This window comes from Pelophylax lessonae, assembly GCF_965119305.1.
Source record: "Pelophylax lessonae genome assembly, chromosome: 4".
NCBI classification, from domain to species: Eukaryota; Metazoa; Chordata; class Amphibia; order Anura; family Ranidae; genus Pelophylax; species Pelophylax lessonae.
This window is the reverse complement of record NC_138771.1, coordinates 144,737,348-144,762,493: the sequence shown is the minus strand read 5'-3', so window position 1 is coordinate 144,762,493 and position 25,146 is coordinate 144,737,348. Positions and strand designations below refer to the sequence as shown.

Sequence of the window (25,146 nt, the reverse complement as noted above, 5' to 3'; positions counted from 1 at the left end):
AGATTTACTCTTATATCATCATGAAGGGAGAATAGAAGCAAAAAACTACACGAAGCCCACAGCGGGCAATTCCTTCCTACATTTTAAGAGTTGCCACCATCCAAGGTGGATAAATAACATCCCCAAGAGCCAGTTCTGCAGACTGAGAAGAAACTGTACCAACGATAATGATTATATAGAACAGAGTGCCCAACTCAAGAAAAAATTTACCGATAAGGCTTTTCCGGAAACCCTTCTTAACCATGCTCATAACATCTATTTGGCCGGCCACGAAAGTATTAAAAAGGTAAAACCCGATACAGAAGCTATTACACCCAGATTTGTGACTCAATTTCACACTAAGTATAAAAAAATGGAGAAAATTCTGGTCAAGCACTGGCCAATCTTACTGGAAGACCCCCATCTGAGGGAGAATTTACCCCCCAAACCCAAGGTCACTTACAGAAGAGCAAGGAACATTAAGAGCATGGTGGCACCCAGTAAGTTGAAGGGTCCCCCTATATCATCTTTAGAGAGACCTTGTTTGATCCCACTTATTGGAATGTTCCAATGCCGCAAAAAATTGTGTCTGACCTGTAAACACGTTACTCATGGACAGAAAAACTTTTTAGCAAAAGGAAAAACATACCCATTGACACAGTTTTACAATTGCTCCACAGAGTTTGTTGTTTATTGCCTCACATGCCCGTGTGGGCTGTTTTATGTAGGAAGGACAATCCGCACCCTGAGGAAGAGATTCGGTGAGCACCGCAGGTTTGTGGAGGCTGGTAATGATAAGCACAGTGTTCCACGCCACTTCCTGCTGCATCATGAACACCTGTCTCTCGGCCTCAGGGTGTGGATTATCGAGTCCATACCTGCTACTTTGGCGCCTGCAGAACGTTTTAAGAGATTATGCCAAAGGGAGGCCTATTGGATATATACTTTGGGCACTTTAGTGCCGGGTGGTTTGAACGAAGAAATTGAGACCAACACTCTCATATGACTCCATCCAATAATTTTGGATTGGACGTCTGAGAATAATGCCCCACCACCTTTTTTATACCCTTTTATAACAATTATGTATGGAGCCAGAATAGGATACATTAGTGGATGGTTATATTGGCTGATGGTCTTTTGGATGATTTTATCCTCTTTTCTACGGTGTTTTATATATATATATATATTTTTATATATTTTTTTTATATATATTTTTATATATAAAATTTTTTTTTAAAAAAGAATAATGATATTCTTTAGTATAATGATATCTATACATATATTTACGGTTCTATTATTACTATATCATTGTATTATGATAATATATCCCTATGTGTAACAATATGTGGATGTATACATATACAATGTGCATTTTAAACTTGTATAATTTAATGTTAGCATTTTTTATTTTTTTTTATTTAATTTTTTTTATATTTTTTTTTTATTTTTTTTTTTTTTTTTATTATTATTTTATTATATTATTTTTAGTTTTATTTTTATTTTTATTTTCTCATTATCCTTTTCCTCCTTTTTTTCAATTTTTTCATTTTTTCTTATTTTTTTATTTTTTTATTTTTTCCAACCATTATTATCATTATTATTTTTCTTATTATTTATATTATTATTTATTTTATTTTTATTTTTATATTTATTTTTATTTTTATTCTTATTTATTTTTACATCAATCCCTATTTCCATTTATTCCGAAATTTCTTATTTTGTTGAGAACTAGTTATAACAGATTTCTTGTTACTATATATTTGACTACTGCTCTGGTTTCTTTTCATAATGTACACTGCCCCTGTTCAGTATCACAGCGGGTTCCTCTTGAGTGAGGATTATTGGCACTCTTTAGGACCCAGCTGGCTCTGCCTCCTTGTCCACTTAAGCCCTTGAGCAAAATGGCGCATTATCGGCCTGAGGAAGGAGCGCATGCTCCGACAACGCGTCGCCGGCGCCAGTACGTATCCCGGAAGTGACGTCAGAGCGGCCAGCGCTGTGTCCCCAGTAGACGGGAAGTATCGATCCTCCACTCGTTACAGCCCGATGCTTTGAGACCGCTTGTGCCATCCTGAATTTGGACACTGGGATTACCATTTCCTTTACTACTGATATGCTGTTTTTATATCATCGTTTGTGAGTACCTTTCTATTTGGTCTATTAAACGTTTATCCAGATATACTGCACTTAGTGTGGCGCCTGTTTTTCCTCTTACAGCACACCCCAGAAAGTGTAGATTTGTAGATTCGAGAGGGGATATGTGTTTTTGTTTTTTAAATCAGAAATAAAGTTTTTATAATTTTTTTTACAAATGAATACAGCAAGTACAACCAACACTAATGGGTCAGTAATGTGGAACCACAAGTTCTGCCATTCATATATCCCACCGAGAAACAAAAGACCGGTAAATACTCTTATGGCGCTTTTCCATTGCATGGAACCGTAACGGTTTGGCACGCTTTTGTGCTTTTCCACTGCTTGTACCGCATGGTATAGTGTCGGAACGGTTCGGTACGGTACGGTATAGGTTTGCTTTTCCACTGCATGGAACCGAACGGTACGGTACGGCTCTGAAAAAACAGTACCTACTCGATTGTGGTTCCAACAGGTACCAAACTGTTACCATATCCCACAATCCTTTGCATGCAGTCACTACTAGCCACTGATTGGTCAGAGAATCCCACTCACCCCGTTGTTATCCCACTCACTTAACTTTAGTACTACTTTAGTGGAAAAGCAAACCTATAACGTACCGTACCGAACCGTTCCAACACCGTACCATGTGGTACCAGCAGTGGAAAAGCAAACCGGGCCGAGTAGAGCCGAGCCGGTAAGAGCCGGTACTTGCAGTGGAAAAGTGCCATTAGAGCCCAATCACATTAAGGATGCAGAATTCCATAATGTACACATGATAAGAGAAAGATTCACCAACAGTAGATCAATTTGACAGAGAATTCTATCCATTACTCGATCAGCCGGGGCAAGACTGCTAGCAAATCTCCCCCCCCCCCCCCCCAAAGCCTTTTGGATTTGCCTGGGCGACCCTGATGCTGAAAAATAACTTTCAAGCCTGTGAGAGTATCACCCATGCTAAGTACTCATTCTCCGTGAGTGGGAACCCTGTCAGACTTCCATCGTTGTAAGATGAGTCTACAGGCCTGAAATAGGGCTCTATTAACAGCAGGTTTCTGAGCTTCAGTCAGCAAAAGGTCATCTAGGATGCCTAGAATACATGTAGATGGTTCAACTGGTACGGTAATGTGAAAAACTGTATTAATGGTGCTAATCACCCCAGTCCAGTAACGATGTATAAAATAGGGGATATGTTTAGTAGTAAAGTTGTAAAGCCAATTAATTGAAAATAATCCCAAAATAAGAGAGAGGTATTTCTGTTTTTGTTTTTTTGTTGAGCCTTAACTTTTTACAGTCGTCCTCAGCAGCTCTCAACCTTCGCTCTGACACTATATAAATATACCACAACTGTGAATGGCAAGACTGTTCTTGTGGGTAAGTGCCATTAACTCCTAAATAGTTTTGCTAAAGTTGTGCATTGACATAAAATCATGCAGTGGCAAATGATACTTGTAGGTTATGCAATCGCAGGAATCTGTGAATGGCACAGCTGTTTAGGCAGAGCCCCGCACAGCCGCGTTTTTTTTTTTTTTTTTATCTATCACTTTCCCCAAATGGACGTTTCTGTACGTCCTTGGGTTTCAGTGGTTATACCGGGAAGATGCTTGCACTTACAGGCATCATCCCAGTATCATTCTTTTTAGCCGGCGATTCTGAGTAGGGCAGAAGTGATCTGAATGGCTATTTAGCCACTTGATTACTTCTGTGGTTGGCGAAAGAGGGTCCCACCCCCCCTCCCGCCACCGCCTCTCCCGGGCTCTACCGTACGATCGCAGTGCCCGGGAGCAATCCAGCCAGTGGTGATGGCTGCCCTGTACAGAGCGAGAGAAACTGACGTTGTTCCCCTCTCTCTCTGTAACCCTGGAAACCAGGAGCGACGTGTAGTCCGTCACTTCCAGTTACGCCTCTTTGTTTACCTGGCCACCAGCGGCCAGAGAAGAGATTTTGGGGCCAATAGACCCCAAATCTCTCCATAAAGAGGACCTGTTATGGCCCATGCTGTCACAAGGGATGTTGTTCATCCCTTGTGTTAGCAATAAAGTTAGTACAAAAAAAAAAAAAACCTGCATATGTAAACGGTGCTGGCACCGCACATGTGAGGTATTGTCTCGAACATCAGTGCTAGATCAATAATTCTAGCACCATACCTCCTGTGCAACTCTAAACTGGTAACCTGTAAAGGCGTTTGAAGCGTAGCCTATGGAAAATTTTAAGCACCGTAGTTTGCCTCCATTCCACGGGCAGACGCAATTTTAAAGCGCGACAAGTTAGGTATCCTATTACTCGGCGTAACATCATCTTTTACATCTTACAAATCGGGCTAACTTTAGTGTTTTGTTTTTTTTTTTAGTTCATTAAAGGGGTTTTTCTCTTACGTCCTCCGACAGTCGCCGCCTCTTCATATTCGTCACTAATGGGGTTATTGACCTTTGCTCCGTAGGAGTAGCTAGGCAACAGAATATATTAATATCAAAGCTTTTAGCACATCCCACCCCCAGGGGGTGGTCCCTCAGTCCATACCTCCCTGCTTCCTGCATTTCCAACTCAGTTTCTAATGCCTAGCTCAGGAGTCGGTTGGGCTGTTCCTGTGCTGGAGCTCTTAGTCTCAGCTTCTTTTCTCTTTTTGATTTTATTTGAAGTTTTTTCTCTCTTTTACTTAGCTGTTTATTTTCAGCGTTAGTTGGTTTCTTCTGATGAAGATGATCGTGCGGAGCTGGGTCTCAGTCTGGCCACCCTGGTTCCCAGGGCTCAGGGCCAGGGGCTTCCCAGCCTGCCATCGAGCGTTCAGCTTAGGTTTTGCCCTGGCACATTGAACGACCCATCCCTGTTCGCTGCAGGGATGCTATCGGTGAGGTGGCTACCTCACTGGATGCCATTGCGGTTTCGCACCGCAGTTCAGCTGCGTCATGCTTGCGACACTCCCTGTCCTCAGTGCAGCGGTTTGGTCACTGGAGCAGGCTCCCCACGCCATCCGGACTGGTAAGTGTAACTATGTGGGGAACTGTCTATTTGGGTGTCAGTCTGGGACTGTGTGACCCTGCATGTCTGTGTGGCTGCTGTGCTCCCTGTCAGTTCCTGTGTGGACCTGCTGCCTGTGTGTGGGCTGTGAAGGGGGGGGGCTCTCCCGCTCTGCTGGGTGTCATAGTGAAGCAGTCAGATTCTGGGCATGCTGTGTGGCGATCGCTGCGGCGATCCGCCATTTTTTTGGGGCAAAATCATGGTGGCAGGTCCTGTGAGATACTGCACGGCGTTTTTGGCGCCAAAACGCCGCCATTTTGAGCGGCGATCGATCAGGCCACATGTCGGCGCCATGTTCTATTTGCCCAAGGATTCCTCAGCCGAGCGGCCATGTTTGTGTAGCCTTGCATAGGCTTCATAGGGGCAGTCAGTCTTGCATCACTTCCTTTTGCTCTGGGACAGCGATCGGCGCAGCAGCCTGTGTGATCTCTCCAGGTTTTTATATTTCCTTTTTTCCTGTATTCCTTGCCCAGTTTCTTGTCCCTGTGGGGGTCAGTGTATTCAGTGGGTGCGGTGGGCTACGCTCGCCGCGATCTTAAAGGGGCAGTACCCTTTATTACTTATTTAGCTGGGGCATGGATTCTCAGGATTGCAAGTTTCCTCCCACCTTGGTGGGGGGCCAAGGGGCTGCTGCTTCCCCCAAGGGGGCTGATCTGGCCACTATTGTGGCAAACTTAGCTGCTCAAGTGCAGATGCTGGTGGCTGATCGATCCACAAAACGGCCCAGAGTGTCTATTTCCTCTGATTCAGAGGGCGATGGGGCTGCTATGGCTGGAGTGCCCTTCTCAGGGTCTCACTCATCCCTAGACCTTGTGGGGTCTGACGGGGAGGCTGAGGTGGAAGGGGTTGATAATTCTCCCCCTGGCTCGTCTGAAGAGCTTGATGAGTTGGTTGCTTCTATCAAACAAACGCTGCATTTGCAGGATGAACCATGTCCTCCTGCTTTGATGTCCTCTTATGGGACGCAAAGGAAACGCAAAACATCGCAGGTTTTTCCTCGCTCTACGGAATTTCAGCGCGCGGTGGATGAGCAATGGCGCAATTTGAAGAAGCCTTTTGCTGTGCCGAGTAGGTTCAAGCTGCGTTATCCCTTTACACCAGCTACTGATGAGCGTTGGTGTGTGCCGCCTCAGGTGGATCACGCGGTGGCGATTTTGAATAAATCTACTGCGATCCCTGCTGAGGATACCCCGGTGTTCCGGGACCCGACGGACAGGAGGTTGGAATCTCTGGCCCGTCATGCTTATACGGTTGCCGGCTCTATGCTGAAGCCTATTTTTGCTTCCATTATGGCAGCACAGGCTATTGCGGATTGGACGCAGGTGCTCAGGCGCACTCTGGTGGCTGACTCTGCCCCGCCGACAACTTTGGCTATGGTGGATCAGATTCATCAGGGTGTCATGTATTTGTGTGATGCGGACTTGGATTTAGTCCCTTTGGCTGCGCGTCTTTCTAGTGTGGCGGTCTTGAACCCGTCGCCGGATATGGCTGAAATGTTGGTCTGTTGACCAGTCTTCCCGCAAGACTTTAGCTAATTTGCCCTACGCGGGATCTCGCCTTTTTGGCGAATCTTTGGATACTCTGATAAAGGGTATTTCTGGGGGTAAGAGCACTCTCTTGCCCCAATCTCACAAGAATAAGTTTGTTCGTGGTAAGAAGAATGCCTCGTTTAGGCCCTCTCAGGGGTCCTTTCGTGCCTTTCGGTCGCACTATATGGGCAAGCCCTTCAAAGGCCAAGGCTCCCAGAAGAAGCCGTGGACGGGTAAGCAGAAGTCCGGCCAGTCCGGATCCGCTGCCCATAACAATGCGGCCTGAAGGGGTGCCCTCACCCGTTTCTGGGGTGGGGGGACGTTTGCTCGGTTTTCTTCAACCCTGGCTGGACCGCGTTCGGGACAGGTGGGTTCAGGAAATCGTTCGATCTGGATACAAGATCGAGTTTCTCTCTCGGCCGGCGGGCAGATTTTTTCCCTCAAACCTTCAGCTGACTCCGGAGCGCTTGCAGGATCTGCACCTGGCAGTGCGGGACCTGCGGGCCCAGGGAGTGGTGGTTCCGGTGCCTCATCGGGACAGATTTCGGGGGTTCTATTCCAATCTGTTCACTGTGCCCAGAAAGGAGGGCAAGGTACGTCCGATTCTGGACTTGAAAGCTCTGAACCGCTTTGTGCGGGTTCGCAAGTTCCGCATGGAATCCCTGCGATCAGTGGTGGCTGCCCTGGTGACGGGGGAATTCATGGCCTCCAGCGACTTGAAGGATGCATACCTTCACATCCCCATTTTCGAGGGTCACCAGAGGTACCTTCGATTTGCCATTGCGGAGGATCACTATCAATTCGTGGCGTTGCCCTTTGGTCTCGCCTCGGCTCCGTGGGTTTTCACCAAGGTGCTTGCGCCGGTTCTGGCCTTATTGAGGGCCCAGGGCATTTCTGTCCTGGGGTATCTGGACGATATCCTGATTCGGTCCGCGACCAGTCAGGGCCTGGTGAACGACCTGTCCATCACGATGCAGACTCTGCAGGAATTCGGCTGGACGATAAATTTTCCAAAGTCAACGCTGTGTCCTTCGGTTCGTCTTCCCTACCTGGGGATGATTCTGGACTCTGTTCAAGCGAAGGTCTTCCTGCCGGAAGACAAGCTTCGGACACTTCAGTGCAAAGTCAGGTCCCTCAGGGACAATCAGTGCTCGTCCCTCCGGACGTGTATGAGGTGTCTGGGATTGATGGTTTCGGCCTTCGAGGCGATTCCCTTCGCCCAGTTTCACACACGGGAGCTTCAGGCGGAGGTCCTGGCCAAGTGGGACGGGCGTCCGCAATCTCTGGATCTGCGGCTGTCGTTGAGCCATCTAACCCGCAGGGGTCTTTTGTGGTGGCTCCAGACCCCGGCGGTGTCGGGGGGCAAGTCCTTTCGTCCTTTGTCATGGACGGTGATCACCACGGATGCCAGCCTGTTGGGCTGGGGTGGTGTTCTGGGCGTTCTGTCCGCCCAGGGAACTTGGTCGGAGGAGGAATCCTCCCTTCCGATCAACATTCTGGAATTGCGAGCGATAAATCTCTGTCTTCTGCGTTGGACGGACAGGCTTCAGGGCCGTCCAGTTCGGGTACAGACGGACAATGCCACAGCGGTGGCCTACATCAACCACCAAGGGGGCACCAGGAGTGCCCGCGCGGCTCGGGAAGTAGCCGACATTCTGTCTTGGGCCGAGACGCACGTCCCGGCGATATCTGCAGTTCACATTCCGGGGGTGGAGAACTGGCAGGCGGATTATCTGAGCCGTCAAAAAGGACAGATCCTGCACATGCTGATATACAACAAGTACAAAGAGGAGTACTTTACCAGCCCATGGCGCTGTCCATGTGTTCACCTCCTTTGTTTGTATGTTTTATAGCTGAAATGTCCTGGTTGCTGCTGCTCCTCTCTCACTCCACTGGGGGGGGGGGGATCAAAACAATTCAAATCTGTAAAGAAAAGCGCACGCAACCTCGGGCAATAACGCTTTAATAAAGGACAACAACACAGTACATTGGAATTGCACTCACACTTTTCCTTTAAGACAATCGCTTTACAGCATTCCAACAGGAGCTACTCGCTCCTCCCGTCCCTCCAGATGGTGACTCTGCGGTCTCCTCATTCGCGGCTGCCGCCGCTGTATCCCCGCTCTCCTTCACTTCCTGTGTTGCCTGGTCACCGGATGCCAGTTCTAGTGCGCCTGCACACTATACCAACGTAATCTACGGCGCCTCAGGAGAGCCTCAGCCAAAGCCGGAGCCACAAGTTGTACGGAGCTGCGAGGTGGGAGATTCAAGACACGGGTGCACTGCCGTGTGTGTGTGAGTTCTCCTCCGAGTCCCTGCCTAACGGAAGTCTGTGAGTCCTCCTCCGAGTCCCTTCCCCTTGCTATGCAAAATATCGTGACCTCGGCGATATGAATATCGCCTACAGCCGCAGAACGATAGTCGATATCTTATCGACTATCGTTCAGCCCTAATGTTATGCGTTCCACCTATATTTAAGGTGAACTATAACCCTTTTAATTTCCTTCTCTTCTCCTACACTACTGATCCCACACCTGTCCTGTATTAGACTTGTATATTAACCTTTCACCTCGTTTATCCTGCACAATTCCTGTCTAACCTCCTCCTCTTCTTTGCTTGTATGACCAGTTCAATAATACTTTGCCACTAGAGTAATGTTTTCATTTTTTGTTCTTTTTTGCACGCATGTAAAAATCTGCATTTTTGTGTATAAAATTGCTTAAAATCCTCAAAACATTATATTCGGCATTATCTGAAAGCAGAGAACCTGTAGAATAAACAGATAGTTGTTGCAGTTTTTTATGTTGCATGTTTATTAAACTTATATTTTCAGGAAAAAAATTGATAACATGAATTTTAGTGCAAAGACACATAATATATTACCCAGTTTTTTGTAAATCGATACCAAACATGTAAAGTCTTAAAATTGCATGTGCCATATTAAAAGCCTTTACAGCTCATAAGTTTAGAATTATTGCTCTCACTCTGGCGTCTGCGGCAATATCTGTGGTATGATCACGGTTTACGTACACATGCACACCCTGTGCGCATGTTTGAATTTGCAGGTGTGTGCAGGCAGTGGGGGTTACTGTTATTTTTTTGTTGTTTTTTTAATACATTTATTTATTTTATTTTTTACTTTTTATGTATTTACTTTTTTATTTAACTTTTATTGCTATCACAAGTGGTAATAAACCTCCAAGTGATAGCATTGGGCAGGTGACAGGTACTCTTAATGGAGACATTGCATTGGGGGGCCCCAATGTCTCCCCTGTCTTCCAAAGCATGTAACTGAGCAGAGATCTGCTCTGTTAGATGCTTCCCTGGCTGAATCAGCAAGAGAATGATGGCTCTGAAACCAGAAGTGACAAGATCATCATCCCTTCTGGCTTTATTTAGTGCAGAGAAAATCGGGGGAACAGATGTTCCTCGTTCTCCTCCCGCTCGGGTTACCTGAAGCCGATGGATTTGGTGCTGGGAAGAGTCCATAGAGCAGAACTAGTTAACCTCCCTGGCGGTATGATTATGTCAGGAATTACATACCAAAAGCGGTACAATTCTTTTCATGGAAATTTGGCGTTATGTATTATAGGCCTACAATTCTTAGTAATTACTGACTTAAACCTGACCAAAACAAGACTCTAGTAGACATCCCAGATGTGATAAATTTGAAACACAAACACGTGAATTATAATCGAATCAATAATATTATTTTATTATTTAATATATAATATATATAATAAAATTATATTATTGATTAGATTATAATTCATGCATTATGTATTATATATAGATATATGTGTGTGCATATATATATATATATATATAATGTGTTTTGTGCAACGTTTTTTTTTTTTTTTTGAATTTCCCTCCCTAGTTCCGCTCCCATGCAGCATTGCTGCTGCAGGGAACGGAACTAGGAAGTGATCAGAGCGACGGAGACCGACGGAGGAGCGGCGGGGATCTCGGCTGGCGGTCACAGCAATGAGAGATCATCGCTGGATCGCCAGGATAAGGTAAGAGAACACCGCTGCACTCTCTGCAATCCACCCCGAGCGTGACTCGGGGTTACCGCTCCTGATATGAAAAACCAACCCCGAGTCACGCTCGGGATTAATGATGTACTGTATCTAATGTACTAAGCGACATGGTTTAACCACCTAAATACCAGCAGGTTTCTTCATATCCAAAATATTGTGGCAAAAAATTCTATCACCTTGGGGTGTCTACTTTTCAAAAACCATTTCGGGGGTGTTCGCTCTGTCCTGGCTTTTTTATTTGATATGTTCTCCAACAAAAAATAAAGATAACATTTTTTTGTAAATGAATGGTCTTTTTTTTCCTTAGTAAAAAATCAAATAAATGTTTTTAAATACCACCAAAAGAAAGCTTGATCTATCTCAAGCAAATTATATAAAAATATTGCAATGTAAAGAATTCAAACTGGGCAGCTTCTATGTGCCTGTTACAGTCCTCATCAATGAATTGAAGGGAGAGGGGAGAAGGGAGAAATGCTGCTACTTTGCATAGGTCCCATTCTGCCTTAATCCATTTTTGCTTCTATGTGTTCCTTTATTTCAGACTTCTGGGATACAGCCGGGCAAGAGAGATTCCAAAGCATGCATGCTTCCTATTATCACAAGGCACATGCCTGCATCTTGGTAAGCTTCATTCAAATCAGCACACTGAACAGAAGGCATGAAAGGAAACAAACTATAGAAAAACAAAAGAAAATCTTATAATATTTACCATACAAAATATGATTTTGAGGATTATAGTCTTTTTTTTTTTACTCTCTTCATGTCCAGGGGTAATCAAAACAGTGACACAACCCTCAATATAACTTTTAATAAGCAGAGAAATGAGCAAAAACCTGAAGAAAATGCAGTTTGGCCCCTTTCACACAGGGAGCCCATTCAGGTCTGCCTGTCAGTTTTTTTTGGCGGATGTGAACGGACACCCTATGCATCTCTATGGGGCATCGGATGTCAGCGGAGACATGTCCGCTGACATCTGATCCAATCCAATCTGGTCCGATCCGTCAAAACTGGATGGGTGGAAACCCTATTTTCCATCCGTCTGGCGGATCGGATAAGATCATCCGATTCCCCCATAGAGAAGAATGGGGACCTGACAGCTGTGTCTCCACACACAGCGCGGAGACACAGCTATCATCCGCCTGCTCAGTGGGGGATCGGCTGATCGATCTCCCGCTGAGAAAAACGGAGTCCGCCTTTTACTTTAGTTGTAACATATTTTGAATAATTTTATACTTCTAAATATGTTCACAAAATGATTTTTGTTCTTTTTATACTGGGTACAGGAACCCCAAGATATATGAATGCAAAACTGCAAATAGGTAATGATTTAGGAATCTTTACAGCTAAATAGTTCAGAGTTAAACTAAAATAATAAATCCTAATATTGTTCTTCTACCCCTACCATATGTGGAGATACCCAATACAGGTTGTGTAATAGGCATTTATGGTGTGTGCATCAAAGGGTCTTAATTTTTTATTTTTTTATTTTTGTTTGTGATAGTATTGAGTGTATGACCGGTATTTCAATGAAGAAGATCAGTCCCCTGATGTCTTCTCTGCCTCCAGCCATGCAGATCAAGGGGTAGAGTTCCTGATCTAAATCTTACCCGACTGCTGCCGCCAGGGAGCGAATGCTCTGAACATGAATGAATACAGAGCTAAGCACTTCTGTATGTTTCTGTTTGTTCAACTCTAAATATATTTTTGCTGGAGAGTTCATTGATCTACTCCTGCTATCCACCCTGACTCCATTGCGACAATCCCAGGTGTAGAAGCTGGGTGAACTCAGGGACCAGAAGCATGGTAAACTAGAAGGGAAGCAACTTGATGCTTGCAGATGGAAGTGATATGGTGATTTTACAGCCATTCAGTCACTTGTGCATAGGTGACAGAACCCAACATGGGCAACAGGTAAATGTCCAAACAAAGAAAATAAACTATCAAGGAGTGATCAAACATTTAACACAATTCTAAATACACATAAAGTCCAAATAGTGAACCCAAATGGTGAACCCAAATGAAGATTAACAGTCAATTGACAGCTGAGTAATACACTGTGTTTGGAAAAATTCCTCCAATGATGAACATAGAGGTGTCAGAACACTCATCAGACAGTAACAGCAGTGAAAACAAAAGGTAATACACCAAGTGTTGTCAGATGCTTTTTCACAGTGATCTCCCTCCACCAATCCATGCACTCACCAGAAGATCAAATAAGATGAGCCTTGTATTGCTGTTAAGCAGTATGCTGGAGATATGGTTCGTTGTGACAATTCTAGTCACTTTCCATGCGATATACACCGTGTAAAAAAGCCCACCAACAGGAGCCAAAGTATTGCTCATATAGTGTAGTATTTATTAGGTAAAATAAAGGTACATCGACAAATAAATAAGTAAAAATGGCCATAAAACTCAGAGAAAACCGCCACTCCTACCATGAGGACGCGGCGGCATTGATGTCAGCGCAGAGGGAGAGGCCTCCCTACTTCAAAAAACTCGCCATGTCTCTTATTAAATGCCTGTCTACTTTCATAAAAAAGGGGTCATTTGGGGGATATTTGTACTGTCCTAGCATTTTCAGGCCTCAAGGAATGAGACAGTCCATCAGTATATCAGGATTGATCAATTTTCAGACATATCATAGTTTATGGACTCTATAACTTTCCTATAGACTAAATAATATACACTGATTTGGGTATTTTCACCAAAGAAATGTAGCAGAATACATTTTGGCCTAAATTTATGAAGAAAGAATATATATTTGCAAAATTTTATAACCGAAAAAAATCAAAAACAAGTTTTAAAAAAAAAAAAAAAATTCTGTTTTTTTTATTTAGCAAAAAATAAAAAACCCAGTGGTGATGGAATACTACCAAAAGAAAAACCGTGTGAAAAAAAAAAAATGATAACCATGTCATATGGTACAGTGTTGCATGACTGTCCAATCATTCAAAGTGCAACAGTGCTTAAAGATGAAAATTTGCCTTGGCAGGAAGGGGGTCAAAGTGCCCGGTCTTGAAGTGGTTAATTGATCATATTGTTTGTAACCTGATCTGTTACGAGCGGTGTATTCAATGAAATAACCTTTTTTTCAGTGGAGGAAGAAGGGGGCATGTCCCCATCGGGCCATCTTTACTACTACTGTAGGGATTTCTTTTTTGTTTAGCTAAATTTCAGCTTTAACAACTAAGATCAGTTGATCATCTCAGAATGGTTACCAACCTTGGGTTGCCCTGTTGGCACTGTAAACAACGCTCTTGAAGATCAGCGCAATCCATCATATGGAGCTACACAGAAAAATACTTTGTCGATTCAGAGCAGAGACCTGCCTTGGAGAACATTACCTTACAAGTAGGGCTGTTGAGAAGTAGTTAAAGCGATTGTAAAGTCTAGTTTTTTTTCCTTTTAAAATAACAAACATGTTATACTTACCTCTTCTTCTTTTGCAGTGGTTTTGCACAGAGCAGCCTGGATCCTTCTCTTCTCGGGTCCCTCTTCTGCTCTCCTGGCCCCTACCTCCTGTTCAGTGCCCCCCACAGGAAGCAGCTTGCTATGGGGGCACCTAAGCAGAGTTACAGCTCCCTGTGTCCATTTAGACATGGAGCCCTGACCTGGCCCCTCTCTCTCCTGATTGGCTATCTAACTTTGACAGCAGCAGCAGCCAATGGCATTAATCAGGAGGGAGAATCTCGGACGGCTGAGACGCTCGTGGACATCGCTGGACAGAGAGGGACCTCAAACAAGTGTTAGGGGGGCCTAGGAGGGCTGCTGCACACAGAAGGTTTTTTTTTATCTTAATGCATAAAATGCATTATGTGCTCAATGGTGGTTCAATGTGATCCACTATTTTCATTCTTTCTAGCCATTAACATCATTATTTTCTATTTGAAATCTAAAATCAGAGAGCTATGCTATACAGTACATATCATATGCATTGCAATACTTTGCTGCTGTCAAGTTTATTGCTGTTGTTTTTATACACAGGTATTTGACGTACAAAGAAAAATTACATACAAGAACCTTACCAGTTGGTACCAGGAGCTGCGGGAATACAGGCCAGAGATTCCTTGCATTGTTGTAGCAAACAAGATTGATGGTGAGTTGTTATTTTGCAAGGTAGCATATCTTTTCTCACAATACCGTAACATGTTTATCTACATTGTGCAGGTGATGCATGTCCCCTGCCGTCTACTTTGTCACTAGTCATCCATCAGTACTTTCACTTGTTTGTTTTCTAGCTGATCTTCGTGTGACTCAGAAAGGCTTTAACTTTGCTAAGAAGCACAGTCTGCCATTCTACTTTGTTTCTGCGGCAGATGGCACAAATGTGGTAAAGGTAATGCACTTTATTAGTTATTATTATTTGTTTTCCAAGTAGTTTTTAGTGATGCTTATGATCATACAGTTTTACCGGGCATTATGATAAAAGTGAGATCAAAATGCACAGGCAATGATAAGATCATGGATATCATGCATCACAAAGTTTGCGGTATTAGCATCAAATCAATTAATTTGAAAAACACCATAAGCATACAAAAAATAGAAAAGGTAAAAAAACATAAGACAAGGACAGTTAGAGTAACAAGAATAGGCATCATTGATCAATACAACGTTTAATAGAGGTCAAGGTAAATATTGGATTTCATTGTACGCAAAGAAATTCTAGTAGAGAAATTGAACATTGACTCTATAAATTACTACTGAGAGGTTAGGAGCTGTAGTTGCTTTCCAGCTATTCCTAATAGTTAAGCATGCTGCTGTTAATATATGGGATATTACAGTTTCTAAATGATAAAATACCAGTAACAATGGTTATAAGAGAAAATATTGCATTCCAGTTTTATATATTTTTACATTCCCATAGGATGTGAAATAAATGACCCGTGTTGCGCCAGCTTAACGGTGAGGTATTAGGCAATATTGTAGATAATTTATAAGGGGTCAGATTTCTATGTAGGATTTTATAGCATTATTCCAATGATTCACACAGTGCATAGTGCATATTGTGTATAGCATTGTTCCACTCTGATGGTGGGAATTCCTTCTTTAGGTCTTTTTCCCAGTTTAACATATATGAAGTTTTGACGACTTCTACATCATATTGTAGATAATTCTAAAACTAGGATATGCTCTTGTTGTCAAAGGTGAAGTGTTAAAGTACTGCCAAATGGCTGAATCTTAAGTAATCTGTTGGAGGGGATGTTTAAGATGGAAGTGGTGAATTTGCATGAAAGGGGAATGTACATTCTCCCACCTTGTCAAGTTATTATTTGAGGACCCTTGTGGGCCAATGGTTGAACTCACAAAGAATGGTATAAGGTACTCACAAACTGATAAGGGGATGTCGATTTGTAACAACAATTTTTTACTGGGGAGCATTGTAATAGTGACTCCCACACCTGGAGGGATAATTATTATTATACAAGATTTATATAGCACCAACAGTTTTCACAGTGCTTTAAATTATCAAGGGAGACAGTACAGTTACAATACATTATAATATAATACAAGAGGGTTCTGCCCATAAGAACTTACAATCTAATAGGGTGGGACAAATGGTACAAAAGGTTAGAAACTGTGAGGGAAGAGCTGATATAAGAATTAAAAGTTCAGTTGTTAGGTGGAAGCAGGATAGGCTTTCCATGAAGAGATGAGTTTTCAGGGATCGTCAAGCGAGCTAGAGAGAAGAAGGTATTGGGAGGAATGGAGAGGACCGTTTAGGTGGCAATTGTAGAGTGGCAATTGTAGCTTGGGGAAGTGTTGTGAATGGGTTTTTATGTTGTTCGTTTTTTAAATTTAATACATTAGGCAATCGGAAGCCAGTGGAGGGATTGACAGAGAGGGGTGGCAGACACTGAACGGTTGGTAAGGTAGACAAGTCTGGCAGCAGCATTCATGATGGATAGATTGACGGGAGGAATAGCCTGTGTAGAGGTAGGCCTTTTAGAGAAGAGTTACAGTAGTCAAGGCGAGAGATACCCAGAGAGGGAATGAGTAGCTTGGTGGCTTCGTTGTCTAAAAAGCGGCGTGATTTAGAGATGTTATGGAGAAGAAGTCTACAAGCCTTTGACAGTGACTAGATTTGGGCTAGTAAGGACATTTCAGAGTCTAGAATAACATGGCATGAGGGGAGGGACTGATATTTGTATTGTTGATCTTGATGGTAAAGTCAGGGAGGAGGGAACGATGGGGGGGGGGGGGGGTTCAGGGTGGGATGGTTGTGGAAATATGAGGTCGGATTTCGTTTGGGTAAGCGGATATAACATTCATGCTATGTCAATTGGTAAGTTAGTGATTGGTGGTTGGAATTTGCATCTCTTTTGTCATTAAAGATTTGTGTAAGTTTTTTACGTTTTACCTTTGTGTTTTTAGTTGTTTACAGATGCTATCAAACTTGCTGTATCTTACAAACAGAACTCACAAGACTTTTTAGATGAAGTGATGCGGGAACTGGAGGTAATCATAATCCCACTGGAGTGTTATAATGTGAATTATCTTATTTAAAGCTGAACTCTAGGTAGATATACAAAAACACCATATAATTTAGCTGTGTATCATCAAATCATGAATTGTATTTTTACAGCTGCCATAAATTCCTGAATCAATATTGATATTGGCCTCCTCTTCTGTACAGTAGCATGCAGACTGCAAGATGGGCAACACTTAGAGCCAATCAGGGCCTATTCCCTAGCATACTACTTTCAGTTCAACATGTGCATATGTTTACAAGGGGAAAAACACAGGAATAACCTTATCACTCTATTTTGTTCCTTCACTGTCTGATTACAGTCAGTAAATATTTTTTAATGTGTCCTTTTACCTATGACATTAAGAGGCATATTTATGAAGTAGTGAATGTTACTATCATCAATCAATCATTGGTGGTGAATCAGTTACTGCCATTAAAACACATACACTAGGAAGATTTTATTTCTAGCTTTACTTTTGGATCGAATCTGAAAGGAATTGAAACTCTATCAAGTTTCTACTTTGTTAACCTACTAGAAAGATTAATTTTGTCCTGGTGGGCATTGTCACGAAGACGTACATTCCCTTGAAATTATACACATTTTGTCATGTTACAACCAAAAACATAAATGTATTTTATTGGAATTTTATGTGATAGACCAACACAAAGTGGCACATAATTGTGAAGTGGAAGGAAAATGATAAATGGTTTTCAAAATGTTTTACAAATATCTGTGTGGTGTGCATTTGTATTCAACCCCCTTTACTCTGATACCCCTAACTAAAATCCTGTGGAACCAATTGCCTTCAGAAGTCACCTAATTAGTAAATAGAGTCCACTTGTGTGTAATTTAATCTTAGTATAAATAGAGCTGTTCCATGAAGCCCTCAGAGGTTTTTAGAGTACCTTAGTGAACTAATAGCATCATGAAGGCCAAGGAACACACCAGACAGGTCAAGGATAAAGTTGTGGAGAAGTTTAAAGCAGGGTTAGGTTATAAAAAAAATATCACAAGCTTTGAACATCTCACGTAGCACTGTTCAACCCATCATCTGAAATTGGAAAGAGTATGGCATAACTGTAAACCTACCAAGACATGGCCGTCCACCTAAACTGACAGGCCGGCAAGGAAAGCATTAATCAGAGAAGCAGCCAAGAGGCCCATGGTAACTCTGGAGGAGCTGCAGAGATCCACAGCTCAGGTGGGAGAATCTGTCCACAGGACAACTATTAGTTGTGCACTCCACAAATCTGGCCTTTATAGGAGATTGGCAAGAAGAAAGCCATTGTTGAAAGAAAGCCATAAGAAGTCCCATTTGCAGTTTGCGTGAAGCCATGTGGGGGACACAGCAAACATGTGGAAGAAGGTGCTCTGGTCAGATGAGACCAAAATTGAACTTTTTGTCCTAAAAGCAAAATGCTATGTTTGGCGGAAAACTAACACTGCACATCACCCTGAACACACCATCTTCACTGTGAAACGTGATGGTGGCAGCATCATGTTGTGGTGATGCTTTTCTTTAGCAGGGACAGGGAAGCTGGTCAGAGTTAATGGGAAAATAGATTGAACCAGGGCAATCTTAGAAGAACTAGTGCAGTGGTCAAGCACTTTACTGCACTATCACTTTACGTTGGGAGCCAGACGTGCGAGGTGAGAGCTCCGCCGACCCCGGACTCTATCTGCAGCCATCCTCCAGCAGGGCGCTTTCTACGGGCCTTTCTTCACCCCGTCGGGTTCCATGTGACCCCCAGCAACATTTTGAGACCAAGATTTGCGAGTTTGGGGACATTCTGAAATCGCGGCCTAGTGCCCAACGCGAAGCCGCGGACTTTCCTGCCGCATAGCGCGATCGCGCGCTCGGGACCAGAGGCTGGTGCTGCGGCCGACAGGTGGTGCTGTGCTGCGGACTTGAGCAGCGCGGGAGCAGAGGCTGACAAGGCGCGGGAGCAGAGGCTGACAAGGAGGACGTGTGTGAGGAGCGCGTGTGTGTGTGTGACTGAAGGAGCGAGTGAGTGTTTGTGTGAATACCCTCCCCCCTCCTAACAAGAGCGGCGGCGAGCGGTGCGAGAACCCCCCCCCCCCAGAGGAAAGAGCGTGGTGTGCGGGCAGCGAGCGGTGTGGTAACCCCCCCTGCAAGGGCGGGCGGCAGACAGAGAGAGGGCAGGGGGGCAGAGGAGACGCACAATACCTGACCATTGGCAGGGAGAGGAGCTGAGGGGAGACTGATCGGCAAGTGACAGAGGAGGGAGGCAGGAGCCTAAGCAAGTGTCAGGCTTAAAGGGACACACACAGGACTGGTGACTGAGGTTGAACACTGAGGCTCTGTGAGTACCTGGTGAGTATCCTTGCGACTGGTGAGCATCTTGCGACTGGTGAGCATCTTGCGACTGGGGAGTATCCTTGCGACTGGGGAGTATCCTTGCGACTGCCGAGTGTCCTTGCGACTGCCGAGTGTCCTTGCGACTGACTGGGCTGTGCAACTGAGTGTTGGGCAACTGAGAGTGTTGTGCGACTGACCGGCTGTGCGATTGTGAGTGTGGTGCAACTGAACCGGGCTGTGAGACTGAGTGTGTGCGACAGGAGTGTTGTGCGACTGACCGGGTGGTGCGACTGGGAGTGTCGTGAGACTGACCGGGCTGTGAGATTGTGAGTGTTGTGCAACTGAGTGTCAAGCGAGTGTAGCGGAGTACCAGAGGGTGAGAAGGTAGCGTTAGGAAGCCAGGAAATAGCCACATAGGATAGACTTAAATTACTGAATCCCCATTAGATTAGATTAGTAGGTACAATGCGGGTGTGGAGATGCGACTCGGTGTACATCTTGTGATATGTATGCGTTCCTCAGACATGTGATCGAGGGCGAATACAAATGCGCAAAATGTAAGCACGTTGCTTCCCTGGAAGCTCAGGTCCTGAATCTAGGGAAGCAGCTGGCAACACTGAGACGAATAACTGGAGGAGAGCCAGGATCCTACCAGTCAGGTGCAGACTGGGGTCTGCACAGAGGTGGGCGGAGTATTGGAGGTGCAGGCATCAGAGCAGAGTAGAGGGGTGACAGTTAGGAGGGGTAGAAGGGGACAAGGCAAGGAGGCTGATCCTGGGCTGGAGCACCCCAATAGATACGCCCCGTTGTGTGATGTTGGGGAAACCAGCCAGGGACCAGCATTGCTGGAGCAGAGCGACGCCCCTAGCTGCCAGGGGAAGAACTCCTCCAGTGAGGCCGGGAGAAAGGGAAAGGAAAGACAGGTGCTGGTGGTAGGGGACTCTATTAGAAGGACAGACAGTGTAATCTGTGACAAAGACTGTGTGCGCCGAACAGGCTGTTGTTTGCCGGGCGCTCGGGTTCGGCACATCGCGGATCGGGTGAACAGATTATTGGGTGGGGCTGGGGAAGACCCAGCTGTCATGGTACACGTGGGTACCAATGACATAGGCAAAGGAAGATGGAGAGTCCTAAACGATTTCAGGGACTTAGGCGCTAAGTTGAGGAGTAGGACCTCCAAGGTAGTATTTTCCGAAATACTATCTGTACCTCGAGCCACACCAGAGAGGCAGCGGGAGATTAGGGAAGTTAACGAGTGGCTGAGGAGCTGGTGTAGTAAGGAGGGTTTCGGGTTCCTGGAGAACTGGGCCGACTTCTCAGTCGGCCACCGGCTCTTTGGTAGGGACGGATTGCACCTAAATGGGGAGGATGCAGCCGTACTGGGTGAGAGGATGGCCACAAAGTTAGAGGGGCTTTTAAACTAGGCGACGGGGGGGAGGGTACAGATGTAGAATTAGCCAGTGGAAAGCAAGATTCAGAGGGCAGAAATGGGGGCATTAGCGGTAGGGTGTTCGGAGCTCCTAAACCCAGGGTGGGTATGGGGAAAAATCAAGAGAGCAGCCTAATAACAACAAATGAGGATATATGTAACCGATCAAAATTAAGAGGTTTGTATACCAATGCCAGAAGCTTGGCCAACAAGATGGGAGAGCTGGAGCTGCTGATGTTTGAGGAGCACTTAGATTTTGTGGGGATAACTGAGACTTGGTTTGACAGCTCTCATGACTGGATGACGACCATTCAGGGGTATTCCCTTTATCGCAGGGATAGAGAAGGTAAAAAAGGGGGAGGGGAATGTCTGTATATTAAGAACAGTATACAGGTAAAAATGAGGGATGATAATAATGGAGCTATGGATGAGGCAGAATCCCTATGGGTAGAGCTTCAAAGGGAAGGCACGGTGGGGAAGGTAATATTGGGCGTATGCTATAGGCCCGACAACCAGAGGGAGGAGGGTGAGGCGGACCTCATGTTACAGATAGGATTGGCAGCAAGGATGGGAAATGTCATTATAATGGGGGACTTAAATTATCCAGATATAGACTGGGCAGAAGGAACCGCGCACTCAGCCAAGGCTAGGCAGTTCCTAAATGTTTTGCAGGACAATTTCATGGGTCAGATGGTGAATGCACCGACAAACAATGCGGTACTTGACCTACTGATTACCAAGGATACAGACCTGCTCACGGATATAGAAATACGGGACAACTTACGGAACAGTGACCATAGGTCAATTGGTTTCAGGATTAATTACAGTAATAGGAAACACAAGGGAAATATAAGGACACTGAATTTCAAAAGAGCCAATTTCCCTAAACTGCCCTCGCTGCTAGAAAATATCAAATGGGATAGAACCCTGGGAACAAAGAACACGGAGGAAAAATGGGAGTGCTTCAAGAGCATACTTAACAAGGGGATTGGCCAGTGCATTCCAAAGGGAAATAAATTTAAAAGAGCAAAACTAAACCCTGGGTGGCTAAACTCCAACATAAAAATGTATATTGGTGCTAAAGAAAAGGCCTTCAAAAAATAAAAGACTGAGGGGTCATTGGCAGCATTTAAGCATTACAAAGAGTGTAATAAGAAATGTAAAGATGAAATCAGGGCGGCTAAAATAGAACACGAGAGACATATAGCGGAGGAGAGTAAAAAGAACCCCAAGAAGTTCTTTAAGTATATAAATAGTAGGAAAGCGAGGCCAGAACACATTGGCCCCATAAAAGATGATAAAGGAAATATGACCACTGAGGACAGAGAAAAGGCGGAAGTGTTAAATAATTTCTTCTCTTCAGTCTTCACAAAGGAATCGGGGGGCTACACGAACCCAGCTTGTAAGGCCGAACTAAATAATACACCTCAGGAAGTGCCGCCATGGCTAACAGAAGATAGACTTAGAGCTAAACTAGAGAAACTTAACATAAATAAATCCCCGGGACCGGATGGCTTTTGCACCTGAGGGTTCTTAATGAGCTCAGCCAGGTGATTGCCAGACCATTATTCTTGATCTTTAAGGATAGTTTACAGACGGGTATGGTGCCAGCTGATTGGAAAAAAGCCAACGTGGTACCAATATTTAAAAAGGGGCCGAGATATATCCCGGGTAACTATAGGCCGGTCAGCCTAACATCAGTAGTCTGCAAAATTTTGGAGGGGATGTTAAGGGACCACATACAAGACTTTAGTAATGAAAACGGTATTCTAAGTAGTAATCAGCATGGATTCATGAAAAATTGTTCGTGCCAAACCAATCTATTAACCTTCTACGATGAAGGGAGCTGCCACCTAGATAAAGGTAAGCCTGTGGATGTGGTGTATCTGGACTTTGCAAAGGCCTTTGACACCGTTCCCCACAAACGATTACTGTACAAACTAAGGAAGGTAGGTATGGACCATAAGGTGAGTACCTGGATAGAGAACTGGCTCCAGGGGAGAGTACAGAGGGTGGTGATTAATGGGGAGTACTCGGATTGGGCGGGTGTGGAAAGTGGGGTCCCCCAGGGTTCTGTCCTGCGACCAATCCTGTTTAATTTATTCATAAATGATATAGAGGAGGGGATATCTAGTACAATCTCAGTATTTGCAGATGATACTAAAATAGGCATGCCAATATCTTCTATGCAGGATGTGGAAACCTTGCAAGCAGACCTGAACAAAATAACGGGGTGGGCAACTACATGGCAGATGAGGTTTAATGTTGAAAAATGTAAAGTAATGCACTTGGGGGCCAGAAACCAGAAAGCAAGCTACTCACTAGGGGGGAACCTCTGGGTGAGTCTAGGATGGAAAAGGACTTGGGGGTACTGGTAGACAACAAGCTTGGCAGTGGCATGCAATGCCAAGCCGCCGCAAGCAAAGCCAACAGAATACTGGGATGTATAAAAAAGGGGATTCACTCCAGAAATAAAGAGATTATTCTCCCACTCTACAAGACTCTGGTCCGGCCACATCTGGAGTATGCTGTCCAGTTCTGGGCACTGGTCCTCAGGAAGGATGTGCTGGAACTGGAGAAAGTCCAGAGAATGGCAACAAAAATAATTAGGGGAATGGAGGACATCAGCTATGAGGAAAGACTACAAGCACTGAACCTTTTCTCTCTGGAGAAAAGACGATTGAGGGGGGATATGATATCAATGTACAAATACTGTACTGGTCACCCGAGCATAAGGAACAAACTATTCAGAGAAAGGAGATACAACAAGACACGTGGCCACTCACTAAAACTAGAGGAAAGGCGGTTTAACCTTAAAGTGCGTAAGGGGTTCTTCACTGTAAGAGCGGTAAGGATGTGGAATTCTCTTCCACAAGCAGTAGTATCAGCAGGGAGCATTGATAGTTTCAAAAAACTATTAGATGGACACCTTAGAGACCACAACATACAGGGGTATACAATGTACGGTTAAAAGCAAACACACACACGCATCATGGGTTGAACTGGATGGACTGATGTCTTTTTTCAACCTCACTAACTATGTAAAAAACCTGTTAGAGTCTGCAAAAGACTTGAGACTGGGGCAGAGGTTCACATTCCAGCAGGACAAAGACCCTAAACATACATCCAGAGCTACAATGGAATAGTTTAAATCAAAGCATATTCATGTGTTAGAACTGCCCAAGTCCTAACCTAAATGCAATAGAGAATCTGTGGTAAGACTTAAGAATACTGCTCAGACACTCTCCATCCAATATGACAGAGCTTGAGCTATTTTGCAAAGAAGAATGGGCAAAAAGGTCACTCTCTAGATGTGCAAAGCTGGTAGAGACATACCCAAAAAGACTAATAATTGTAGCAAAAGGTGGTTCTACAAAGTGTTGACACTGGGGCTGAATACAAATGCATGCCACACTTTTCAGATATTTATTTGTAAAAAAAATTGAAAACCATTTATCATTTTCCTTCCACTTCACAATTTATGTTGGTCTATCACATAAAACCCCAATAAAAAACAATTATGTTTTTGGTTTGACAAAATGTGGAAAATTTCAAGGGGTATGAATACTTTTTCAAGGCACTGTAAAGTTTTTGTACAGAGGGTACCCGTTTCAATGACACCTGTCAATGAGGGGAGTTCCTCCTACTTGCTATCGATAACCTCTCACTTCTTTTTTTATCGCTAGATCAGGAAATAGAGGGAAATCCCTTTTTGATTTTTGTAGGTTACAATTTTTTTAACTTGACCTAATCATCTATTTTCTATTACAGAACTTTGAGCTTGAGAAGCCGGATGACCAATCCCAAAATGAGGAGACCTCTGAAGACAATGAGTCAAGGGACGCTTTGTGAAATACTATTAAAGAGGACTTTTAAAAACCATACTGGGCATAGGTTTCTTTGACATTGGCCAGGCCCACTACCTACCACACCAGGATATCACAGGATAAGGGACAGACCATAAGGGACAAACCTCAGTAGCTTTTAAACTCTTTATGAAACTAAATAGAAAGAGAGATTCAATTGTCCTCAGTTGTAGGATATTGTTTAACAGTTTCAGAGAATACATACCAAACATTTTTGTTTACCTCCTGGTATGGCAAAAACTAAGATATTACTCATGTAAATTTGAATAGTGGCAAAGCCATCTTGGGACTGGTATAGTGAATTTACTTTTATGGACTTGTCGACCAAGGGTTCATTTGTGGCGTGTTATATGCAATGTCGA

At 44.1% G+C, this 25,146-nt stretch overlaps 1 protein-coding gene across 1 annotated transcript in view; it reads left to right on the top strand.

The window, feature by feature from the left end:
- LOC309554871 (rab-like protein 2A) overlaps window positions 1-24,900 on the top strand; it is a 47,512-nt gene extending 22,612 nt beyond the window's left edge. Inside the window, exons 4-9 of the mRNA XM_082256594.1 lie at window positions 3,407-3,486; window positions 11,241-11,320; window positions 14,684-14,795; window positions 14,938-15,035; window positions 17,072-17,155; window positions 24,690-24,900. Coding sequence (XP_082112720.1) covers window positions 3,407-3,486; window positions 11,241-11,320; window positions 14,684-14,795; window positions 14,938-15,035; window positions 17,072-17,155; window positions 24,690-24,770 — 535 coding nt within the window. The 3' untranslated portion in view covers window positions 24,771-24,900. The remainder of the gene's footprint in view (window positions 1-3,406; window positions 3,487-11,240; window positions 11,321-14,683; window positions 14,796-14,937; window positions 15,036-17,071; window positions 17,156-24,689) is intronic.
- The last annotated feature ends 246 nt before the right edge of the window (window positions 24,901-25,146 follow it).